At 37.1% G+C, this 21,628-nt stretch overlaps 1 protein-coding gene and 1 pseudogene across 4 annotated transcripts in view; both read left to right on the forward strand.

The window, feature by feature from the left end:
* The window catches only part of LOC104997445, a 1,999-nt pseudogene extending 1,308 nt beyond the window's left edge, over positions 1 to 691 (forward strand).
* Positions 1 to 21,628, forward strand: part of TET1 (tet methylcytosine dioxygenase 1) — a 138,521-nt gene that overhangs the window by 82,954 nt on the left and 33,939 nt on the right. For all 4 annotated transcript variants that reach the window (XM_010852179.1, XM_010852181.1, XM_010852182.1 and 1 more), the window contains exons 4-6: positions 4,599 to 6,915; positions 9,893 to 9,983; positions 10,517 to 10,610. In XM_010852179.1, coding sequence (XP_010850481.1) covers positions 4,599 to 6,915; positions 9,893 to 9,983; positions 10,517 to 10,610 — 2,502 coding nt within the window. The remainder of the gene's footprint in view (positions 1 to 4,598; positions 6,916 to 9,892; positions 9,984 to 10,516; positions 10,611 to 21,628) is intronic.

Here is a 21,628-nt window from a genome sequence, read left to right on the forward strand (position 1 = left end):
ACTGGAGTGGGTTGCCATTTCCTTCTCCAGTGCATGAAAATGAAAAGTGAAAGTGAAGTCACTCAGTCATGTCCGACTCTTAGTGACCCCATGGACTGCAGCCTACTAGGCTCCCCGGTCCATGGGATTTTCCAGGCAAGAGTACTGGAGTGGGGTGCCATTGCCTTCTCTGAATAGATGCTGACTCATATCTAAAATATATGCCATCGGTTATCACCGCTGTGGTCTTTGATTTAGCAGTCTACACAGCCATGAGACAAAGCTGGCCTGACTCATTAGTATAAAAGACTGGATATCCACTGGAAATTCTAAAGCCTTGTCTCATGGACCTTCACCAGACCTACCTCAGAGCACCACAGCATGCACAATGGTTAATAAGAGAAAAGCACAAAAATTCGAAGTTTTATGGTGTTTCTCTCAACTCACCGGAGACACTAAATATGTAACAGTGAAAGACTACCTTTGTTTTCTAAGATGTAAAGCACTCAAAGTATATGGTATACAGATTTTATCTTAGATTTTAATTTTACAATCATTTCTGGGTACAGAAGTTATGGTCAAGTACAAATTATATCTATTACACCATGGATTGCCGCCTACCAGGCTCCTCCGTCCATGGGATTTTCCAGGCAAGAGTACTGGAGTGGGTTGCCATTGCCTTCTCCGTTTAAATGGTTATACTTTGTATATCTTCTGCATGTGATTATCTTATATGTTTGGCTAATTTTAAGTGGTTTCTATCAAAGTATTAATGATGCCAGCTGTCAGGATAATAATAAATTGATTTGAAAAAAAAATCTACTATAAACATTATATGTATGTATCTTTTTGAATTACTGTCTTCATTTTCTTTAGATAAATACCTAGGAGTGGAATTGCTGGATCATGTGGTAATTCTATTTTTACTTTGTTGAGGAACCTCAATACTGTTCTCCATAGTGGCTGCACCAATTTATATTCCTACCAACAATGTGTAATGGTTCTGTTTTCTCCACGTCTTCATCAACATTTGCTATTTGTGGTCTTCTTGATGATAGCCATTCTGATGTGAAGTGATATCTAGTTGTGGTTTTGATTTGCATTTCTCTGATTAGTGATGCTGAACATCTTTTGATGTGATATCTTTAGCCATCTTTTATTTCTTCTTTCTGTCTGATTGCCATGTCTAGGACTACCAATACTATGGTGAATAAAAGTAGTAAGAGCGAGTATCCTTGTCTTGTTCCTGATCTTACAGGATATGCTTTCAGCTTTTCACTGTTGAATATGATGTTAGCTCTGGGCTTATGGCTTATTATAATGGCCTGAATTATGTTGAGGTATGTTCGTTCTATATCCACTTTGTGATGAATACATTATTTGGACGTACTTTCTGTTTTACCATGCCAGCAAAGCTTGTGAGACGTTAGTTCCCTGACCAGGGATTGATCCCGGGCCAAGGCAGTGAAAGTGCTGAGTCCTAAGCACTGAACTGCCAGGGAATTCGTACTGTTTGTATATTTTAAATTAAAAGATATTTTAATTTATCACATGTTATCACACACTATTTTGGGTTAATGATGTATTATTAATAACTTGCCATGCAATCACTAGATTGATACATTGAGTAATGACTGCACATTAATTCACAATGTGAATATATGAGGGTTTATTTCATATTTTCTCTAAATGTTATATTGCATTATGATTTGCTTACATTTTATTGTTGCAATTTGGATTGCATTTATTTTCATTTTCTTCTAGTAAGAAGTTGGATAGAGTTTGATCCTTTTGATTTCCACCGAAGTGAAGTACTTATGCCTGTTCTTTCCTCAGTATTCTATTGAGTCATTTTCCTTTTTCATTTCTCAGAAATTTTTTTTTTCATTAAGAACAGTAACTATATATCTTGTATTTATCCAGTCTGTCACTTGATTTTTTAAAAATTTCAATATAAAAATTTTTCAATGAAATTTTCACTTTAATTTTGACAATATTTCTCCTACCTTTGTAAGTAGCTATGCATATCAGGAAGTAAATACAGTTTACATCATTATTCAGTACATGGACACAAAACCATACATAAAAGATTTTTATGATAATACTTATCTTTACTAAATATAGTATACTTATTTTTCTTTAATATTCTATTAAAAAAGCATTTGTTACAAAGCATGAAATTGGTATTGGAACTCAGGTTGTGATCAGCAATTTAAAAAGCATATTATGGTGTCTTTGCCTTTCAGAGTCTTAATATTATATGTAGTCAAAGGATTCTGTCTTTTTTTATGGCTTGCCACTTTTTGCTCTTGCTTTGGAAGATTTTTCCTATTTTCTAGATTTTCTTCTGTTTAAATTACTAATATATCTGGAATTTTTGTTGCATGTTATAAGGATCAAACATCTTTCTTGTCATTATTAAGAAATTGATAATTTTCTCTGCTGCTTACAAATGCCAGCATTTTAACAATAATATTAAATATTATTGAACTTATTCTGTTAATTTGTTTATTTACCCGGAATGCTTAACTTATTAGTCCTTTTAATATTAAAATTTTATATATTGCTTTAAAAAAATTGGCTATCTTATTTATTTTTAAAAAGTTGTTATGTGTATGTAATATACATATAGGATAATGTATATATGATATTGCATTTTTGAAATGAATTTTGACATGTTAAACATAGCCTATGTAACCTGTACCCTGACAGGAAATTAGATATGAACTCTGAACTCTGAATCTTTTTTTCTTTTTAGTCAATACTCTTGGTTTTTCTATTAGAGTCAATTATATAATCATTTATTCAATATTTTTATATTTAGATTTTACTGTCTTTCAGGCATTGACTAAAACATCTAGCACCATGTTAAATATAAAGATTATTTTCTATTTACTCCTGACAGAAATGTCCCCTCTTGTGTCATCCTGTGGTATAACTTTGGATGAGCACTGTGCGGCAGTCGGGATCTTAGTTTTCTGACCAGGGATCAAACCTGTGCCCCCTTGCGTTGAGAGTGCAGAGTCTTAACCACTGGACTGCCAGGGAAATCCTTGTTTCAAGGTTTACAAAAAATACGGATTAGAGAGGGGAATACTGATTCCTTGGTGAGTTCAGTGTTTCTCTCAGAAGCAATGACAGTGTTCGGGAATTAAAGGTGATTGTTGCACAATATTGTGTATACAGTCACAGAATTATACAACTTGAAATAGTAAAATGACGAATTTTATCTTATGGGAAGTTCATCTCAAAAAAATTTTAAAAAGGGATGTCACTACCCACTCACCCTAATGGTTAATGTGTTAAGACAGAAAATGCTAAGTTTTGATCAGAATGTGAACTAATTGTTAATAAAAATGGAAACATATTAATAATTCTTGTGGGAGTATATATCGATAGCTACTGTAGAAAATTATTTGGCCTGTCTCCTAAAGCTGAAGGTGCATGCACATATATTAATACACACACTGAATGATCCAGCACTTCCCTCCACCCCATGTATATATAAATTCACCAAAAGATAACAGTAATATGTTATAGTGTACTTTGTTGTAGCCAAAAATGTAAAAATGAATGTCCATCTACAGTAGAACACAAAAATACATTGTATATTCAATTAATGAATTACTGTATAGCAGGAGGAATCAATGGATTACAATTATACTTTACAACATGGAAGACTACCACAAACAAAATTTTGAGTAAAAGAAAGTCAGTTGTATAAAGTATGGATATAAGCAAAAGAAATCTAAGATGCCAAATCAGTGGTTACGCTTTGGTTTTGGAGTGATGATGATAAGTTTTTAAAAATTAATTAAAAATTTTTTTTATCAAAATATAGTTGATTTGCAGTGTAACTGCTGTACAGCAAAGTGTTTGTTATATGTATATAAATTCTTTTTTATATTCTTTTCCATTATGGTTTATCATAAGATATTAAATATACTATGTGCGATAATGTAGGACCTTGTTTATTAGATGTAAATTTCTTGGTGGGATTTGGGTACATAGCAGTTTTGTGAAAACTCAGCAAGCTATATAAGTATTTATGATTTATATATTTTTTAATTTATTTATTTTAATTGAAGGATAATTGCTTTACATCAACGTGAACCAGCCATAGATTTACCTATGATGATGTATGATTTTTTTGTATGTGTGTGTCTCATTACAGTTTGCATTGAAATAGTAGGTATTGCTCATTGCTGCTGCTGCTGCTGCTAAGTCGCTTAAGTCGTGTCCGACTCTCTGCGACCCCAGAGACAGCAGCCCACCAGGCTCCCCTGTCCCTGGGATTCTCCAGGCAAGAACACTGGAGAGGGTTGCCATGACACCAATTGTGAAAATATTTTACAATTTTTTTTTAATTGTAAAAAAATTTTATTTTTGAAAAAATGAGTATACCAAAACATTAACAGGCATGGGATTATAATGGTTTCTACCTCTCTTTTTTCTTTTCCCCTTATTGAGTTTTTATAAATTATTAGAAAATATAAAAAGTGAAAATAAAATGTTTTCAGGGACTTCACATTTAGTTGCTTTTAAATTGTAAAGTTCTTATGACTCTTCCTCAGGTATCGGAGTAGATTATATGAGTAATTTCTGTGTTTATTTTATAGGCAGATTTTGACAACAAACTGGTAAATGGCCCCAAGTCAGAATCCATGGAATACAGTAGTTGTGCTCATGAGGAAGAACAGAGATTGGAATTGAATTCATGTACCTTAGAAAATGTAACTAAAAATGAAGAAAGTATGACAGGTATTGAAGTGGAGAATTGGACACAAAACAAGAAATCACACTTAACTGATCATGTCAAAGGAGAATTTAATACAATTAAAACAGAAGTTGAAAATTTGAAAAACTCAGAAGATGACAGGAAAAAAATTCTACTTACTGACCTCCTTGAACCTCAAAAATTGTTTGCACAAACTGTAAGAAATGGCATTAAAAATGTACACTATTTACCAACTGAAACAAATTTGTCTTTTAAAAAAATCAACATTGAAGAACTTGGCAAGGCATTTGAAAACAATCCTTATAAATTCCTGAAAGACACCGCAAACCATAACAATGTCATGAGCACCATTGCTTCTAGTGCGAGCTGTGATCATCTCAAGGGGAAGAGTAATGTTTTGGTTATTCAGAAGCCTGGCTTTAATTGTAAGTCTTTCCCAGATCCTGTGAACTGCAACTCAAATAGTCATACTACTATACACAATGAAAGTGATCAACCAAAATCCCTAGAAATTATAGCAAATAGAGAACTAAAAGAAGGATCAACACTTCAACCAAGTCTCCTATCCCTAATGAAAGATAGGAGATTAACACTAGAACAAGTAGTGGCCATAGAAGCTCTCACACAACTTTCAGAAGCCCCATCAGAAAATTCCTCTCCATCAAAGTCAGAGAAGGATGAAGAAACAGAACAGAGAACAGCTAGTTTGCTTAGCAGCTGTAAAGCTATTCTGTATTCTGTGAGAAAAGACTTCCAAGACCCAAACTTAAAAGGGGAGTCACAGAGCCTTCATCACTGTCCGTCTTTGGAAAAGCAAAGCTCGTGCAATGCTGTAGTGTTCAATGGCCAAAATAGCATTTCTAAGTCACACAACAGCTCACCTAGTGACCAAGCATCCACAAAGGCACAGGAAAATTCAACCGTCACAAATTCACTTTTTATACCAAATTCAAATTCATCTAAAACTGATACCAATAAAAATATTGCGCAAGGTAGGATTACTCTTGACAGTTCTAGGAATTTGCAGCAGTTGACCACAATAACTAGCAAATCAGAGTATTGTAACCAGTCACTGGACAACAGCATCAAGTTGGATTCAAAGGATGATTCATCATGTCAAGATTCAGTTCACAGTAAAATAGAAGAAGATGTTGCCGCACAGTTAACACAACTTGCATCAATGATTAAATTCAATTATGTGAAACCAGAGGACAAAAAAGTTGAAAGTACACCAACAAGCCTTGTTGCATATAATGTACAGCAGAAGTATAACCAGGAGATGGGCACACCACCACAGAAACCACCTTCCAGTGTTCAAAATAATCAAGGCTCATCAGTAATAAAGCAAAAGAACACAATCCAGAAAAAGACAAAATCTACTCCATCAAGAGATAGACGGAAAAAAAAGCACATGGTCATAAGTTGTCAAGAAAATGACCAGAAAAAGCAGGAACAGTTGTCATATGAGTATAGTAAATTACATGACATTTGGATAGCATCTAAATTTCAAAGATTTGGTCAATTTGGTCCACATGATTTTCCCATTCTGTTGGGAAAAATTCCTCCCCTAACTAAAGTATGGAAACCACTGACTCAAACAAGTTCAGCATTAGAACACAAAAAATTATTTCCTCCACTTGCTCAGATAAAATTTGAGAGATATTATCCTGAATTAGCACAGGAAAAGATGAAGGTTGAACCCTTGGATTCTATCCCCATAATCCCATTAAAAACAGAATCCACTGGGCAGGCATTTTCAGAAAATGCATATACTCAGGTACAGCCAACAGTGAATGTCAATCAGAAAGCTCATCCTTTACTCCAGCCAGCCTCTCCAACCAACCAGTGTGCTAATGTCCTGGATGGCAGTGACCAAAGACAGTTCCAAGAGGATGTTAAAGACCAACTCATGCATCAGAGACTGCCAACATTTCCTGGTATCTCTCATGAGACCCCTTTACCAGACCCAGCACAAATTCTCAGGAACCTAAATGTAGTATGTTCAGGTGGAATTACAGTGGTTTCTACCAAAAATGAAGAGGATGTCTGTTCATCTAGTGTTGGAACATCAGAATTTTCCCCAATAAACAGTGCACAGAAAACTTTTAATGATTATGCGATGAACTTCTTTACCAATCCTACAAAAACCCTTGTGTCCACAACGAAAGATTCTGAATTGCCTACTTGCAACTGTCTTGGTAAGTGTATGCATGTGTGTTTCTTTTTTTTTTTTTTTTGCCTTAATTGCCTCAAGTCATTATCAAATAAAGTTTGATTTGTGTTTTTATATGTGACATTTTGGCCCCATTCATATTCTAGCTAGGATGGACTAAATAATTCTATATCCATTTTTCTGTGGGACCTTTTTTTTCATGCAGCTCAGATAAATGGGAAATGCAACTGGTACTCCAGAAACTTTCTTAAGTGGAAAATTGGAGTTCGCTCAAGCTAGATGTCTCTCAAGTTGTTTATTGTGCACATCATAAGAATGAATCCCTTAATACTTTATCACAGTTTATTCTTCCTATATTCAGAAAAATTTCAACCCTTAGGCCTTTTGTTTAAAATCAAGTATTTTTAAGTTGTACATTTTAAACATGTATGCAGAGAACATAAAAAATATATATAACTTAAATAACCGTAAGAAAAGTATCTGTGTAATTGCTAATCCAGTCAAGAAGAAAATGATTCATTGGTAGATTCAAGAATGGGTACTTAAAGGACTGATTGGAAGGATGGAGTAAGTATATCATTCTGATATACTTTTTTAACCACAATAGAAAAAATAGTGAAGTATAACAATTACTTTCAGTTCTTGATTATTCAAAGTGCATTTAATATTCTGAAATGAATCCTTCCATTTTTCTGCCCATCATTCAGCACTGTTTTGACAGCCTACCTCATGCCAGGCACCAAAGATAGGCTCCTCTCAGAATGAAGAGCCTTTTAGAAGGGTCGGACAGTCTGGAGGGGTGACAGCGCTGTCTGAGTGGGTTGAATTGGGAAAGAGAGATTCTCAGACCAAGGACAGGAGAGTGTGGTAATGATAATGGCTCAGATTCCAGATCTTTCCCTGCAAGTCTCATAACTGCTGCATCCTTGACTTGTTATATTAACAAAAACCCACCAAAGGGAATGCTCATTATCCCCATTTTATAAGTGAAGAGATTGAATCAGAGAAGTTCATAGCTAGTAAATGATTCAACCGGAATTCAAAGACAGGCAGTCCCAACTCCAGAGGCTGTATTTGTAACTTCCATCCTCTTGCATCAAAAATCTGAAAAAGAGACCCTTTTTTATTTTTTTAATAAGTCATTAAACATGGAAAAGAAGTCTTTAAAATGCCATAAATATGTTATAGACCTGAGCTAGTCTAATTTAACCCTATACATAGTTTCGATAAGATGATTAGCTAGTTTGAAAACTCTTTCCTTATACATACTATCTTGTAACATTGTAGGAATTGAGACAGCCAGGCTTTCAAAGTTTATTCAGTATCTGCAGTGGACCTGGAACTATGTAATAATACACTGTCAGTTACATGTTTTCCTATAATTGTTCCATTTGAGATTATTGTGTTCATTGTGTAGAGATGGGAATTTAAAAAGAAAAACAAAAGAGCAGACTCAGAAATCATCCCAAGTGAGGGTAAAGTATCCCAATCATATCCAAGGGTAAAGGATTTCTAAGAAAGTGTTATGTCCTAGCAAAACTAGGGTAGTTAGTGTTCCTCAAATTTACTGACATTTTAGGCGGGGTAATTCTTTGCTATCTGTGTATTTGTTACCTGTTGCTTTATCTGTTGTAGGCTGTTTAGTGGCCTCCCTGGCCTCTTCTCACTAGCTAGCAAAAACGCACACACATACATGCATACAGTTGTCATAACTCAAAATAGTGCTAAATATCCCCTTTGGCAAAACCATCCATGATTAAGAACCATTGCCTTAGATTGTTGTATTGTTTAGTCACTAAGTCATGTCCAACTCTTTTGCAACCCCATGGACTGTAGCCTGTCAGGCTCCTCTGTCCATGGGATTTCGTAGGAAAGAATCCTGGAGTGAGTTGCTGCTTCTTTATCCAGGGGATCTTCCTGACCTAGGCATCGAATCCATGTCTCCCGTATTGGCAGGCAGATTCTTTACCACTGAGACACCTGGGAAGTCCTGCCCTAGATCACCAATAAATAAAAAATTATTCACTGCTATCTTGCTTAAGTAGCCACAAAAATAATCCTATGTTTTATTGGATATCCAATTAAAATGGTAAGTAATAGCCTTCTGATGTAGGTAGACATGCATTCCCCAATGATTCTAGTTAGACATGATTCTCAGAGGCCAAATTAAAAATGACATTTTCTAAGAAGTACTTAATTCATACTCACAAAAACTCAAATGGTACAGAAATGTGGTGCGAATAACTTTTTTTAGAGAAAACTAGCTGTTACAGTTTTTCTATTGAATTAATATTGTTAGTGATTTTAATATTAACAAAATTTTTTTGTAAAAAAAAATTTTATAAGTTTTACAAAATTTAAGGCTTTTAAAACATACAACTTTTACAGCTTGCTTTTTAACTTGGATTTTTCAATGTCTGTAAATGCTATTGTTTTAATAGCTGTATCATATTCCACTGTATAAATAACCCTAAATTTTAACTATTGTTTAATTGGAAGATTCCATTTTTCTCTCTTTTGATATTACATATTATTGTAACAATGAAGATTCTTGTGTACACGTGCATTATAAATAATATGCATGTGTGTAGTAAAATAAATTAGCAGTGCAATTGTTGGGCTCAATTTTTGGGGGGGGCTCAATTTTAATAGGATTCTGAGGCAAAGCTTTTAAGATGTATTGCTCTAGGATAACTTAATTTCGTACCTCAATTTTTATAGGTCTTTTTAAAAGCAGAAGATCTGAGAATAAATGTTAACCACAACTTAAAATATGTTTTTCCTCCTCTGATTCTCAGGAAAGAATGGATTAATTAGGAGCAGAAAAAAGGGATAAGTTACACTCCAGGGCCTGTTGTCCCAGTTTTTAATTACTAAAGCTTACCAAAATCTTGTCAAGATTCATTGTTCTGAATTTAAAAAAAAAAAAGTAAAACTAGCTCTTCCGCGCCCCTATGCAATTCTGTAAAGCTTTGGGTCTAATAATCTTGTTCCTTCCACAGATCGAGTTATACAAAAAGACAAAGGCCCATATTATACACACCTTGGGGCAGGACCAAGTGTTGCTGCTGTCAGGGAAATCATGGAGAATAGGTGAGGAAATATGCTTCCCTGTTAAAATCATTGATTATTGGGGACCTAACTCAATGCAGAGATATACTCTCTGGGAAAAAACAGGAGGTGAATGGAAAACCTTCAGGAATATGAGTTGGATGTTTCTTAGCACCCAGGAAAAGCCCAGTGTCCTGGTGTTCCTGCCAAGTCATTCACATGAGCCATTGGGAACTCAATAAAGACCCTCACGAAGCAAGGCTGTCTTTGTTAAATGCAGACATACTTATTTTCCTGTTACTGTATAATCATAGAAATAGTTAAAATTACCTTTGTCAACACTACATTCACATTGGTTTTGCTTGTCTTGGAGCCAGGCCATTTTTTAAAAAAGTGATCCTTAAGGACAAGTAAATAGAACTGGACAACAAAAATATCTGCCACACACAAGTACATTTTTAACAAAGTTATTATTATGAGGAGTGTTTGATTTTTGTGCTTCTGTAAATCTTATTCCCATAACGATGTTAAAAGTTTATTTCAATGATTTTCCATTCACTGTGTTTCACACTTAGGTATGGTCAAAAAGGAAACGCAGTAAGGATAGAAATAGTAGTGTACACGGGGAAAGAAGGAAAAAGCTCTAATGGGTGTCCAGTTGCTAAGTGGGTAAGTATTTTGTACTTATACATTTTCCAAAATGGATTTACTCTACATAAAAACTAAGTCAGTAATTTTTTCCATGAAAACATGGACTAGGAAAATACCCACTTCCCTTATTCCCAAGGAAATAAGGAAGCTATCTGTCTTAGCCTGGGCTTTTTATATTAATGAACCAAAGGGTATGGCATTCCTAATCTGTATGTAGTGATCTAGAGTCATCATTCTTACCAGGTTTTTTTTGTTTGTTTGTTATTGTTGTTACTTTTTAGAGAGTGTAGAGTGCTCTTCTAATTAGACAGCATAAATAAATAGTAAGTAAATATATATGTATGTGTTTTACTTGCTCAGTCATGTCTGACTCATTGCAACCCCATGGACTATAGCCTGCCAGGCTTCTCTGTCCATGGAAATCTCCAGACAAGAATTCTGGAATGGGTTGCCATTCCCTTTTCCAGGGGATCTTCCCAAACCAGGGACTGAACTCAGGTCTCCTGCATTGCAGGTGGATTCTTTACTATCTGAGCCACCAGGGAAGCCCAAGAACACTGGAGTGGGTAGCCTATCCCTTCTCCAGGGGATCTTCCCAACCCAGGAATCGAACCAGGGTCTCCTGCATTGCAGCCGGATTCTTTACCAGCTGAGCTACCAGGAAAGCCCATTTGTTTCATGGGGCCACCTTAATGAAGGTCATGCAATATTGAAGGCAAAATCAAAAATTTTACAATATATTTCCAAAATTATTTCTATAACTACTTTGAGTTTTCTAAAACTGTGGTGCTATCAGAGGTAAGAACTGGATTTAGCTTCTTTTGAAAGTTCTCAACAGAGAAACAATGTCATTACCTGCCTAGCCAAATGTATATTTTCAGGAAGATATTCACATTTACAAGTATGTTGACCAGTTTCTTTGGAAATTTGCACTAAAGGATCATTTGAGATCCTGTCCTATCATTTGTAATGACGACTATCATGATGATAATAAATAATAACAGTAACCACTACCTTTCATTAAATATCAGGCACCATGTTAAGTACTTGACATACATTGCCTCATTAATCCCCACAGAGGGACTCTTAAGATTTTGGAAAAATAAAACTCATTATTTTTATGCCCATTTCAGAAGAACAAAAAAACATTAAAAAAAAAAAAAAAGAGGGTTTGGACCTGGCTATTCCTGAAGCAAGACGATTGGTGCACCTGCATCTCTTCTAGAAAACTGTATGTCTTTGTTTTGTTTTTGTTTTTGATCTGGCATGTGGGATCTTAGTTCCCTGACCAAGGATCAAACCTATGCTCCCTACAGTGGGAGCACAGGGAATCCTAACCACTGCAATGCCAGGGAAATCCCTATCTTGGTTATTTTTCAACCAACCTCTGGAAGGTGACAGCAGTGATAGCACAAGAACTGGGCGTGAACACTAAGTGTGTTAGAATACTTCCAGTTTCCTCAGTCTATTTGGAGTGCATAGTCTTGTCAAAATATCAAGTGATTCTCTGCACATATAGCACTACTCCAGACAGCGATGTAAATCTTTGTAGCACCCCTGAAGGCTCCCTTTGCCTGCTCCCCATTGGTAACTCCATGAATAATAACCACTATTTTAACCTCCATGTCTATAAAGATCTTTTAGATAGTTTCTATAGAATTAGAGCCATACAGAATGTACTCTTTTGTATCTGTCTCCTTTCCCTCATCATCTATAGAACATGGGTTCAATAGTTGGAGATACAGAAATCATGTGATACTACGAATTGACTTGATAATAGAAAATATATTTTAGGATGGGGAGACGAAAGGAGCCTGCATCTCTGATACCAGTAGAACTGCTGTACGATCTAGTTTCCTGATCAGGGATTGAACCTGGGCCCCCTGTTTTGGGAGCTCGGAAACAACCTCTGGGCCACCAGGGAAGTCCCATCCTCAGGCTTCTTAAACCTGGATTTCTCTAACATAACAGAATTTTTTGGTTTTCACGTCTTTAAAACCTATTAGGAAGTTTTCTGTTTTGTGCAGTAGAATTGAGTCCCAAATAAGATACCTGCCTTTAATTTGTTCAGTGTGGGTGAATTTGGAAGATAAATAGAATTTTAGGATGAGAAAGGTAAGTGAAGGAACTTGTATTTATTGAGAACTTTTCATTGGCAGGCTCCAGGCTAGATACTGGGGATACAAGTGTGAATTAAAGTTTATCAGTCATTTCATTGTGTAGATGGGAAGAAACTGGCCCTGAGACATATCAGCTATCACAAACACATTTTGGACTAAAGTTCGCTTACTCTGTAGTAACACGAGTGTTTCCTGGAGTCATCTTGCTTCTCAAGATCTAAAATTTTCTGAAATGCTCCCTAGAAGTGTAGAATTTTCCCTGATGCTTCCTTCATGTTAGTGTTTGAGGTGACTTGGAGCGGGATGATGTCAGTGTTTGTGAAGTCCTGTTTCCCAAGGATCAGCTTCTTGTCTTGCTGTGTACACTCCTGTCAACTCAGCTGTGAAAGTTACATGGTTTTCCACAACATAAACCCAAACAGGTCAATCACCGCATGTAAGAGTTTTGATGAAGATAAACCTAAACACTGTTTCACTTCAGTTCAGTCGCTCAGTCGTGTCCAACTCTTTGTGACCTCATGAATTGCAGCACGCCAGGCCTCCCTGTCCATCACCAACTCCCAGAGTTCACTCAAACTCATGTCCATCAAGTCGGTGATTTAGTGATTTTTATATTTTATTCACTCTTGAAAAAGTTGTTGTTTCAAAACATTTTAAAGTAATAAATAATACACATTGTCCATTTTTTTCTGTTGCGTTATTTGGCTTCTATTGATTTTTATAGAAGGTTCTTTAGAAAATTAACCATTTGTGATAAGTTGCAAATATGTTTTCTGTTTGCTTTTTTTGTTTTTTGTTTTTTTTTTTAAATTTGGGGGATCTTAGTTCCCTGACAAGCGATGAAACTCAAGCCCCTTTCAATGGAAGCATAGTCTTAACCACTGAACAGCCAAGGAAGTCCTTCTTTGTCATATTTTTTAACATTCTGAATTTTAAATGAGATGAAAATTTAAGTTAAATTTTTAATGAAAAACTTTGCTGTTATGGCTCTGCTGCTGCTGCTGCTGCTAAGTTGCTTCAGTCGTGTCTGACTCTGCGACCCCATAGACGGCAGCCCACCAGGCTTCCCCGTCTCTGGGATTCTCCAGGCAAGAACACTGGAGTGGGTTGCCATTTCCGTCTCCAATGCATGAAACTGGAAAGTGAAAGTGAAGTCGCTCATTCGTGTCCGACTCTTTGCGACCCCATGGACTGCAGCCCACCAGGCTCCTCCATCCATGCGTCTCCAGACAAGAGTACTGGAGTGGGTTGCCATTGCTTATGACTTTAGTGTATCTTAATTAGAAAAACTTTTACAACCTCTAGCTTATAAATATTTTTCACATTTTCTTTTTATAATATTTGAATGGTTTCATTTTTCTTTTTTTATTTCATTTTCATACACCTACTTATTTTATTCCTCTTGTATGTAAAATGTTAGTCACAACTTATATTTTTTCAACTGACTACCCAGTTAAACAACACTACTTACCTAAATAATTGTTCATCTACTTCCTATTGATATATTTGTTCATATTTAGATTTTGTATTTTACCACATTGTTATGTTTCTCCTGCATCATAATCAACTTATTCTGATTATTTGGGTTTAAAAATGTATTTCATATCTGATAGAGCTAATCCTTCAGCAATTTCCTTACTCTTCTTGCCTTGTTTATTTTTCCATATGAGTTTATAATCACCAGTGTCTTTGTAATAATAAATTTCTTTTGATATTTTGATTGAAATCATTGGCGAGAGAATTTGGAGAATTTACATTTTTGACATTTAGTCTTCTGACCCTACATGCTATCCTTTTCTGTTTGTTGATGTCTTTCTTTGTCCTTCTGTAGTGTTTTTTTCCCCATAGTTTACATGATTCCTGTTTTTCAATTTATTTCTTTTGTGTATCTCAGGTGTACAATCATATAATATATAATGACAAATTTATATTCCCCTTTAAAATTTAAACTAGTAAATTCTTTTTTTCATTTAATACGCTTATTCTAATAAAGTAATTCCAAATTTAAATTTACTTCTCTTTTTCCTCTTTTTAGTAAAGACCTTCCAGAGTTTTCTCCTTAAGGGTCATCAGGGAAGGCCTCTTTGGGAGAGAACTTTTAAGCTGAGAACTGAGTGACAAGAAGGAGGCTTGTATGCAAAGAATAACCCTAAGAGCATAAGGAAGAACATTCCTAGTCAGAGAAAAAAGCAGGTACAAAGGTTGAGGGAGACAGTACATTCTTTAATAATCAGAAATCTAGTGAAGTAAAGGAGGTAGAGAATGGAAACAAGTGAATGTGAAATGTTGGCAGAAGCAATAGCCTAAGTGGTTTTATTAGGCCATCGTGAGTTTTAGTCCATGAATATGAAATCTTTCAAGTATTTTAACTTGGGATATCTTAAAATCCCTATGACTTCCCTCGTGTTCCAGTGGTAAAGAATCTACCTGCAATGCAGGAGTTGCAGGAGACCCGGGTTTGATCCATGAGTCGGGAAGATCCCCTGGTGGAGAGCATGGCAACCCAATCCAGTATTCTTTTAACTGTTAATTAATTTATTTGGCTGTACCAAATCTTAATTGGGGCACTTGGATATTGAACTCGGGCCCCCTGATTTGGGAGCATGGAGTCTTAGCCACTGGTCCACCAGGGAAGTCTCCACTCCAGTATTCTTGTCCACAGAATCCCATGGCCAGAGGAGTCTGGTGGGCTACAGTCCATGGGGTCTCAAAGAGTGGGACACAACTTAATGGACTGAACATGCACGCATGCACACACACACACACACATGTTATCTATCTGGTTTATGTTTTATAAAGAGCATTCTGAGGAGAAGGAAATGGCAACCCACTCCAGTATTCTTGCCTGGAAAATCTCATGGACAGAGGAGCCTGGTAGGCTACAGTCCACAAGGTCGCAAAGAGTCAGACACGATTTCACTTTCACTTTTAAGCTTATTTAAGTATTATTATTGATGAGCTTTATTGTTGGTGCTTTACAGATTACTCAGATTTAGTAGCTCTGAGAGACAAACATTTATTTTCTCATCAATTTTGTGAGTCAGAAATCTGTCTGTGGGAACTTAGGAGGGTGCTTCCAGAAGAGGGCTTCATCAGTTCAGAACTTGACTGGAGAGGAAGTTGCTAGAGTCTACTTTCCATGTCATTTGCAGGAGGCTTTAGTTATATTGTTTATTTGGATATGTCAGGTCTTAGATGCGGCACTTGGGATACTTGTTCATGTGGAACATTTCATTGCAGTGCTCGGACTCTCTAGTTGTGGCATGAGGACTTAGTTGTCCCATAGTTCCCTGACCTTTGATGGAACCCAGGTCTCCTGTACTGCAAGGCGGATTCTTTTTTTTTCCCCCAAACTTTGAACTTTTTATTTTGTGTTGGCATATAGCTGATTAACAATGCTGTGCTAGTTCCAGGTGAACAGCAAAGGGACTCAGCCATACCTATGTGTGTATTCATTCTCCTCCAAATCCCTCTCCCTCCAGCCTGGTGCATGACTTTGAGCAGAGTTCCATGTGTCATGCAATAGGTGGCTAGAAGGATTCTTAACCACTGGATTGCCAGGGAAGTCCCAAGACTCACTTTCTTATCATAGGACTTCTTAAGTGTTTTCTCAGTCATAGCAGTTTATTTTTCCCCAGGGTGAGTCAATCAAAATATAACAAGGAAGCCACAATGTCATTTATGACATTAACCTCAGAAGTTGCTGCATAGCTGTCCCTTATTTAGTGTAGGAGAGGACTATGCAGAGACAAAATATTAGGTGGTGGTGATGATTGGGGGCATCTTGGAGACAGGCTATTCATAAAATTCAGTATCTCTTCTTCACTAAAAATATCAATATGCTAAGTGAAAGTGTCAGTCATTCACTTGGGTCTGACTCTTTGCAACCCCCTGGACTGCAGCCCGCCAGGCTCCTCTGTTCATGGAATTCTCCAGGCAAGAATACTGGAGTGAGTAACCATTCTCTTCTCCCAGATATCTTCCCAACCCAGGAATAGAACCCATCTCCCTCACTGCAGGCAGATTGTTTAGCTTCTGAGCTATCAGGTAAACCCGCATCAATATGTTTAAGATACTACATTGACATTATAAAATGTAACTATCTTCCTTAGCTCTAGCTTCTCAAAAAGGCAAAAAAACGTTAATCTGTAGATCTTAATTCACAAAGTAATGCTGTTAAACACCAACATTCTTCATTATGGAATATTTCAAGAAAAAAGGTAATAAAGTTAGAGTTTACCTATAATTATAAATTGAATACACATCAAGCTACTACCTGGAGAAGGAAATGGCAACCCATTTTCCAATATTCTTGTCTGAAAAATCCCATGGACAGAGGAGCCTGGTGGGCTACAGTTCACAGGGTCACAAAGAGCACACAACTGAGCAACTGAGCACACAAGCTACTACCTGGTGAAAAATACAACATTGCTAGGTTCTCAGAGACCCTAAGAACCATCTCCCCACCTTTTATATTTCCTTATGGTACGGTTACTGTGCTTTTGTATTTTGCCCCTACATCATACCTTGCACATTTGTAGAAATAAGGAGTAAGGATTGGTTCCCAATATTTGACACTGATAATTTACATAGGTTTGTTAATCTGTATCTGTTTGATATTTTTTTACTTACTTGCTTTTAAGTAACAAAGCATGAGGAGAAGGAAATGGCAACCCACTCCAACTCCAGTATTTTTGCCTGGGAAATCCCATGGACAGAGGAACCTGGGAGACTACAGTCTATGGGATCTCAAGAGTCAGACAAGACATACCAACTAAACCAGCAAGGCATGAAGGTATACTCATGGCAGCTGGCTTCCCCTTGACTAAGTGATCCAAAAGAGCAAGGTGGCTGAGTTAAGTGGTAGGATTTTGGATGATTCTTCCTTTCTTTCATCCCTTCTCTAGAATAACAGTAATGCAAAAAAAAAAAAAAAAAAACAGTAATGCAGTTCAGTTCAGTTCAGTCACTCAGTTGTGTCTGACTCTTTGCGACCCCATGAACTGCCGCACGCCAGGCCTCCCTGTCCATCACCAACTTCCAGAGTCCACCCAAACCCATGTCCATTGAGTTGGTAATGCCATCTCCAACCATCTTATCCTCTGTCGTCCCCTTCTCCTCCTGCCCTCAATCTTTCCCAGCATCAGGGTCTTTTCAAATGAGTCAGCTCTTTGCATCAGGTGGCCAAATTATTGGAGTTTCAGCTTCAACATCAGTCCTTCCAACGAACACCCAGGACTGATCTCCTTTAGGATGGACTGGTTGGCTTTTCTTGCAGTCCAAGGGACTCTCAAGAGTCTTTTCCAACACCACTGATAGAATTTTTAGGTTGCATTGCAGAATTTATATATATATATATATAGTATTGCCTTAAACTTACTTTTCATCTTGCATACTTTACATTTGTCCTGTATTTGATACTAAACATTAACCTAAATCAAGCATTTTGTGATTTGATGTATATTTTCTCGTGTGTGTGCAGACTTACGTGTGGTAATAGTGGTTGAATTCTTTTTAAGATATTTATTTGCTAATTTTTTATTTGGCTTCACTGGTCTCAGTTGCAGCATGTTGGATCTAGTTCCCCAACCGGGGATCCAACCCAGGCCCCCTGCACTGGCAGCATGCAGTTTTAGCCACTGAACCACCAGGGAAGTCCCTAGTGGTTGAATTCTATCCTACTTTTATCATGCTGCACTTGCCTTCTTCTCTTGAAGGGAGTTGTTAGGGTTAGGTCACACACAGGAAGCCTGACAACATATTCTAACTGGGAGCAGAACTTTCTAAGCCAATCTCACTATATTTTGCGTTTGTTCTTAAAAACAGTTTTAATCTTTTCTTCAAAATCTTTCTTCTTTGCTAGGTGGTCTTTAACACTTTCCCATAATTGTTAATTTTTGACAGACGTTTCTAACTCTTCCTTCTGTCATTTTGTGTCTTGGCAGGAAGTAGTTATATCTTGTTATTCAGTAAATTTTGATGGAAAGGGCAATATAGTTTCTTCAATATACTAAGCTCTGTTAATGCCCTTTACTACAAATGACTCAAATGCTGAGAAATTCACACCAGGCCCAACCAAGTTCATGGGTTTCCCTACCTAGGATTGTTATTAGTCAGTAGAGCAGGTGTGACAATGTGTACTACTGAATGTTTTATTGCCTACTTGGGTGTGAAGTGATCAGAGTTTTTAGGGTGTTTTGTAAATGAAGCTGATGTATCTAAAGGTTTTAAAACCATCTTGCCTTGATTTAAACACATATCTTCAAAGACTTCCCTTTTTATGAATTCCTTTCTTCCAAGATTTTGACTCTTAACCTGCCTTGATTGTCTTCAAGCTACACCACAGTGCTGCTTATGTCTGTGCCCAGATCAGGCACTCTATGTGTATTACCATGTCAGAATAATAAACAGGCAGTCATGGGCTGGCTACTATCTGCAAAATCTTGCTAATGTGAAAAAAACCATTTAATACTTCAGTGATTAAAATTGGGCAAACACCAGAGGGGTTGGTACTGACTTACTTTTTACTGTTCTTTCTTTTTTTGTTATAAAACATTTTTCTTCACTACTGTTTACCAATGTACCATTAGAACTACTTTTATGTTTGCTTACTTGTTTATAGTAAGATCAAATTGCCAACGTCTGTTGGATCAAAGAAAAAGAGAGTTCCAGAAAAACATCTACTTCTGCTTTATTTACTAAACCAAAGCCTTTGACTATGTGGATCAGAACATATTGTGGGAAATTCTTAAAGAGATGGGGATACCAGACCACCTGACCTGCCTCCTGAGAAATCTGTATGCAGGTCAAGAAGGAACAGTTAGAACCAGACCTGAAACAACGGACTGGTTCAAAATCGGGAAAGGAGTATGTCAAGGCTGTATATTGTCACCCTGCTTATTTAATTTATATGCAGAATACATCATTCGAAATGCCTGGCTGAATGAAGCAGAGAGAAATATCAATAACCTCAGATGCAGATGACACCTTCCTTATGGCAGAAAGCAAAGAAGTAAAGCGCCTCTTGATGAAAGTGAAAGAGGAGAGTGAAAAAGTTGGCTTAAAACTCAACATTGAGAAAACTAAGATCATGTCATCTGGTCCTGTCACTTCATGGAAAAATAGATGGGGAAACAATGGAAACGGTGACTGAGTTTGTTTCTGGGGGCTCCAAAATTACTGCAGATGGTGACAGCAGCCATGAAATGAAAAGATTGTTGTTCCTTGGAAGAAAAGCTATGACCAACCTAGACAGTATATTAAAAAGCAGAGACATTACTTTGGCAACAAAGTCCATCTAGTCAAAGCTATGGTTTTTCCAGTAGTCATGTATGGATGTGAAAGTTGGACTGTAAAGAAAGCTGAGTGCCAAAGAATTGATGCTTTTGAACTGTGGTGTTGGAGAAGACTCTTGAGAGTCTCTTGGACTACAAGACCAAACCAGTCAATCCTAAAGGAAATCAGTCCTGAATATTCTTTGGGAGAACTGATGGTGAATCTGAAACTCCAATACTTTGGCCACCTGATGTGAAGAATTGACTTATTTGAAAAGACCCTGATGCTGGGAAAGATTAAAGGTGGGAAGAGAAGGGGACGACAGAGGATGAGATTGTTGGATGGCACGACTGACTCCATGGACATGAGTTTGAGCAAGCTCTGGGCATTAATGATGGACAGGGAAGGCTGGCGTGCTACACTCCATGGGGTCACAAAGAGTGAGACACAACTGAGTCACTAAATTGAACTAATTGACTTGCTTATAGAATTCATTTTTTAAGGAAAGTTTTTATTGAACTGTAAAATACACAAAACTACACAAATCATAAGTGTGCAGGCCACTGAAGTTTTACAAAATCAAATCATCCAGGTTAAGAAATAAATCATCACACCAACTCCAGAAAACCTCTCATGCATCCAATCACCACCATCCCTCCAAAAATGGGGTTGAAGTTCATTAGCTATAATATATAGGACATATTTAAATTATTATTATTTTTTTACTTATTTTTTTACTGGGGCTTCCCTAGTAGTTCAGACTTTAAAGAATCTGCCTGCAATGCAAGAGACCCAGTTTCAATCCCTGGGTCGGGAAGATCCCTGGGAGAAGGGAATGGCAACCCACTCCAGTATTCTTGTCTGGAGAATCCCATGGACAGAGGAGCCTGGTGGGCTGCAGTCCATGGGATCTCAAAGAGTAGAACACAACTGAGCAACTAAGCATAGCACATAGTCAGTTTACAAGGCTGTGGTAGTTTCAGGTGAACAGGGAAGGGAAGGAAGAGAAGAAAGATTTAAAGGTCTTAATCAGTGGATGATTTTGGGTTTTGAGAGGTGGGGACGGCCTCCATCATTTTGTATTGAAAATTTAACTCTAATTTTCTCTCACGGTTATGGATAAACTCAAAAAGTGATCTCTCTTGGGTAATTAATGTAAGCCACACTTGACATAAATGTTGCTCCTAGCTTTAACTATAGTCTATTCTGCGGACCATGGATTTTTGTTTGAGCTTATGCAGGAACCTAGTTGCCTTCGCAGAGAAGGCAATGGCACCCCACTCCAGTACTCTTGTCTGGAAAATCCCATGGATGGAGGGGCCTGGTAGGCTTTAGTCCATGGGGTCGCTAAGAGTCGGACATGACTGAGCGACTTCACTTTCCCTTTTCACTTGCATGCATTGGAGAAGGAAATGGCAACCCACTCCAGTGTTCTTTCCTGGAGAATCCCAGGGATGGGGAAGCCTGGTGGGCTGCCGTCTATGGGGTCGCACAGAGTCGGACACGACTGAAGTGACTTAGCAGTAGCAGTTACCTTCGCATCTTTACTGCTAAGGTTAATATTACAAGGACTGTTTAATTTCCTTTCTTTAAATTGTGTAATAAAAATAGGGGGACATATGTATTCTTATCGCTGATTCA

The sequence above is a fragment of the Bison bison genome, unplaced genomic scaffold (genome assembly GCF_000754665.1).
Source record: "Bison bison bison isolate TAMUID 2011002044 unplaced genomic scaffold, Bison_UMD1.0 scf7180017864309, whole genome shotgun sequence".
Taxonomy (NCBI): Eukaryota; Metazoa; Chordata; class Mammalia; order Artiodactyla; family Bovidae; genus Bison; species Bison bison.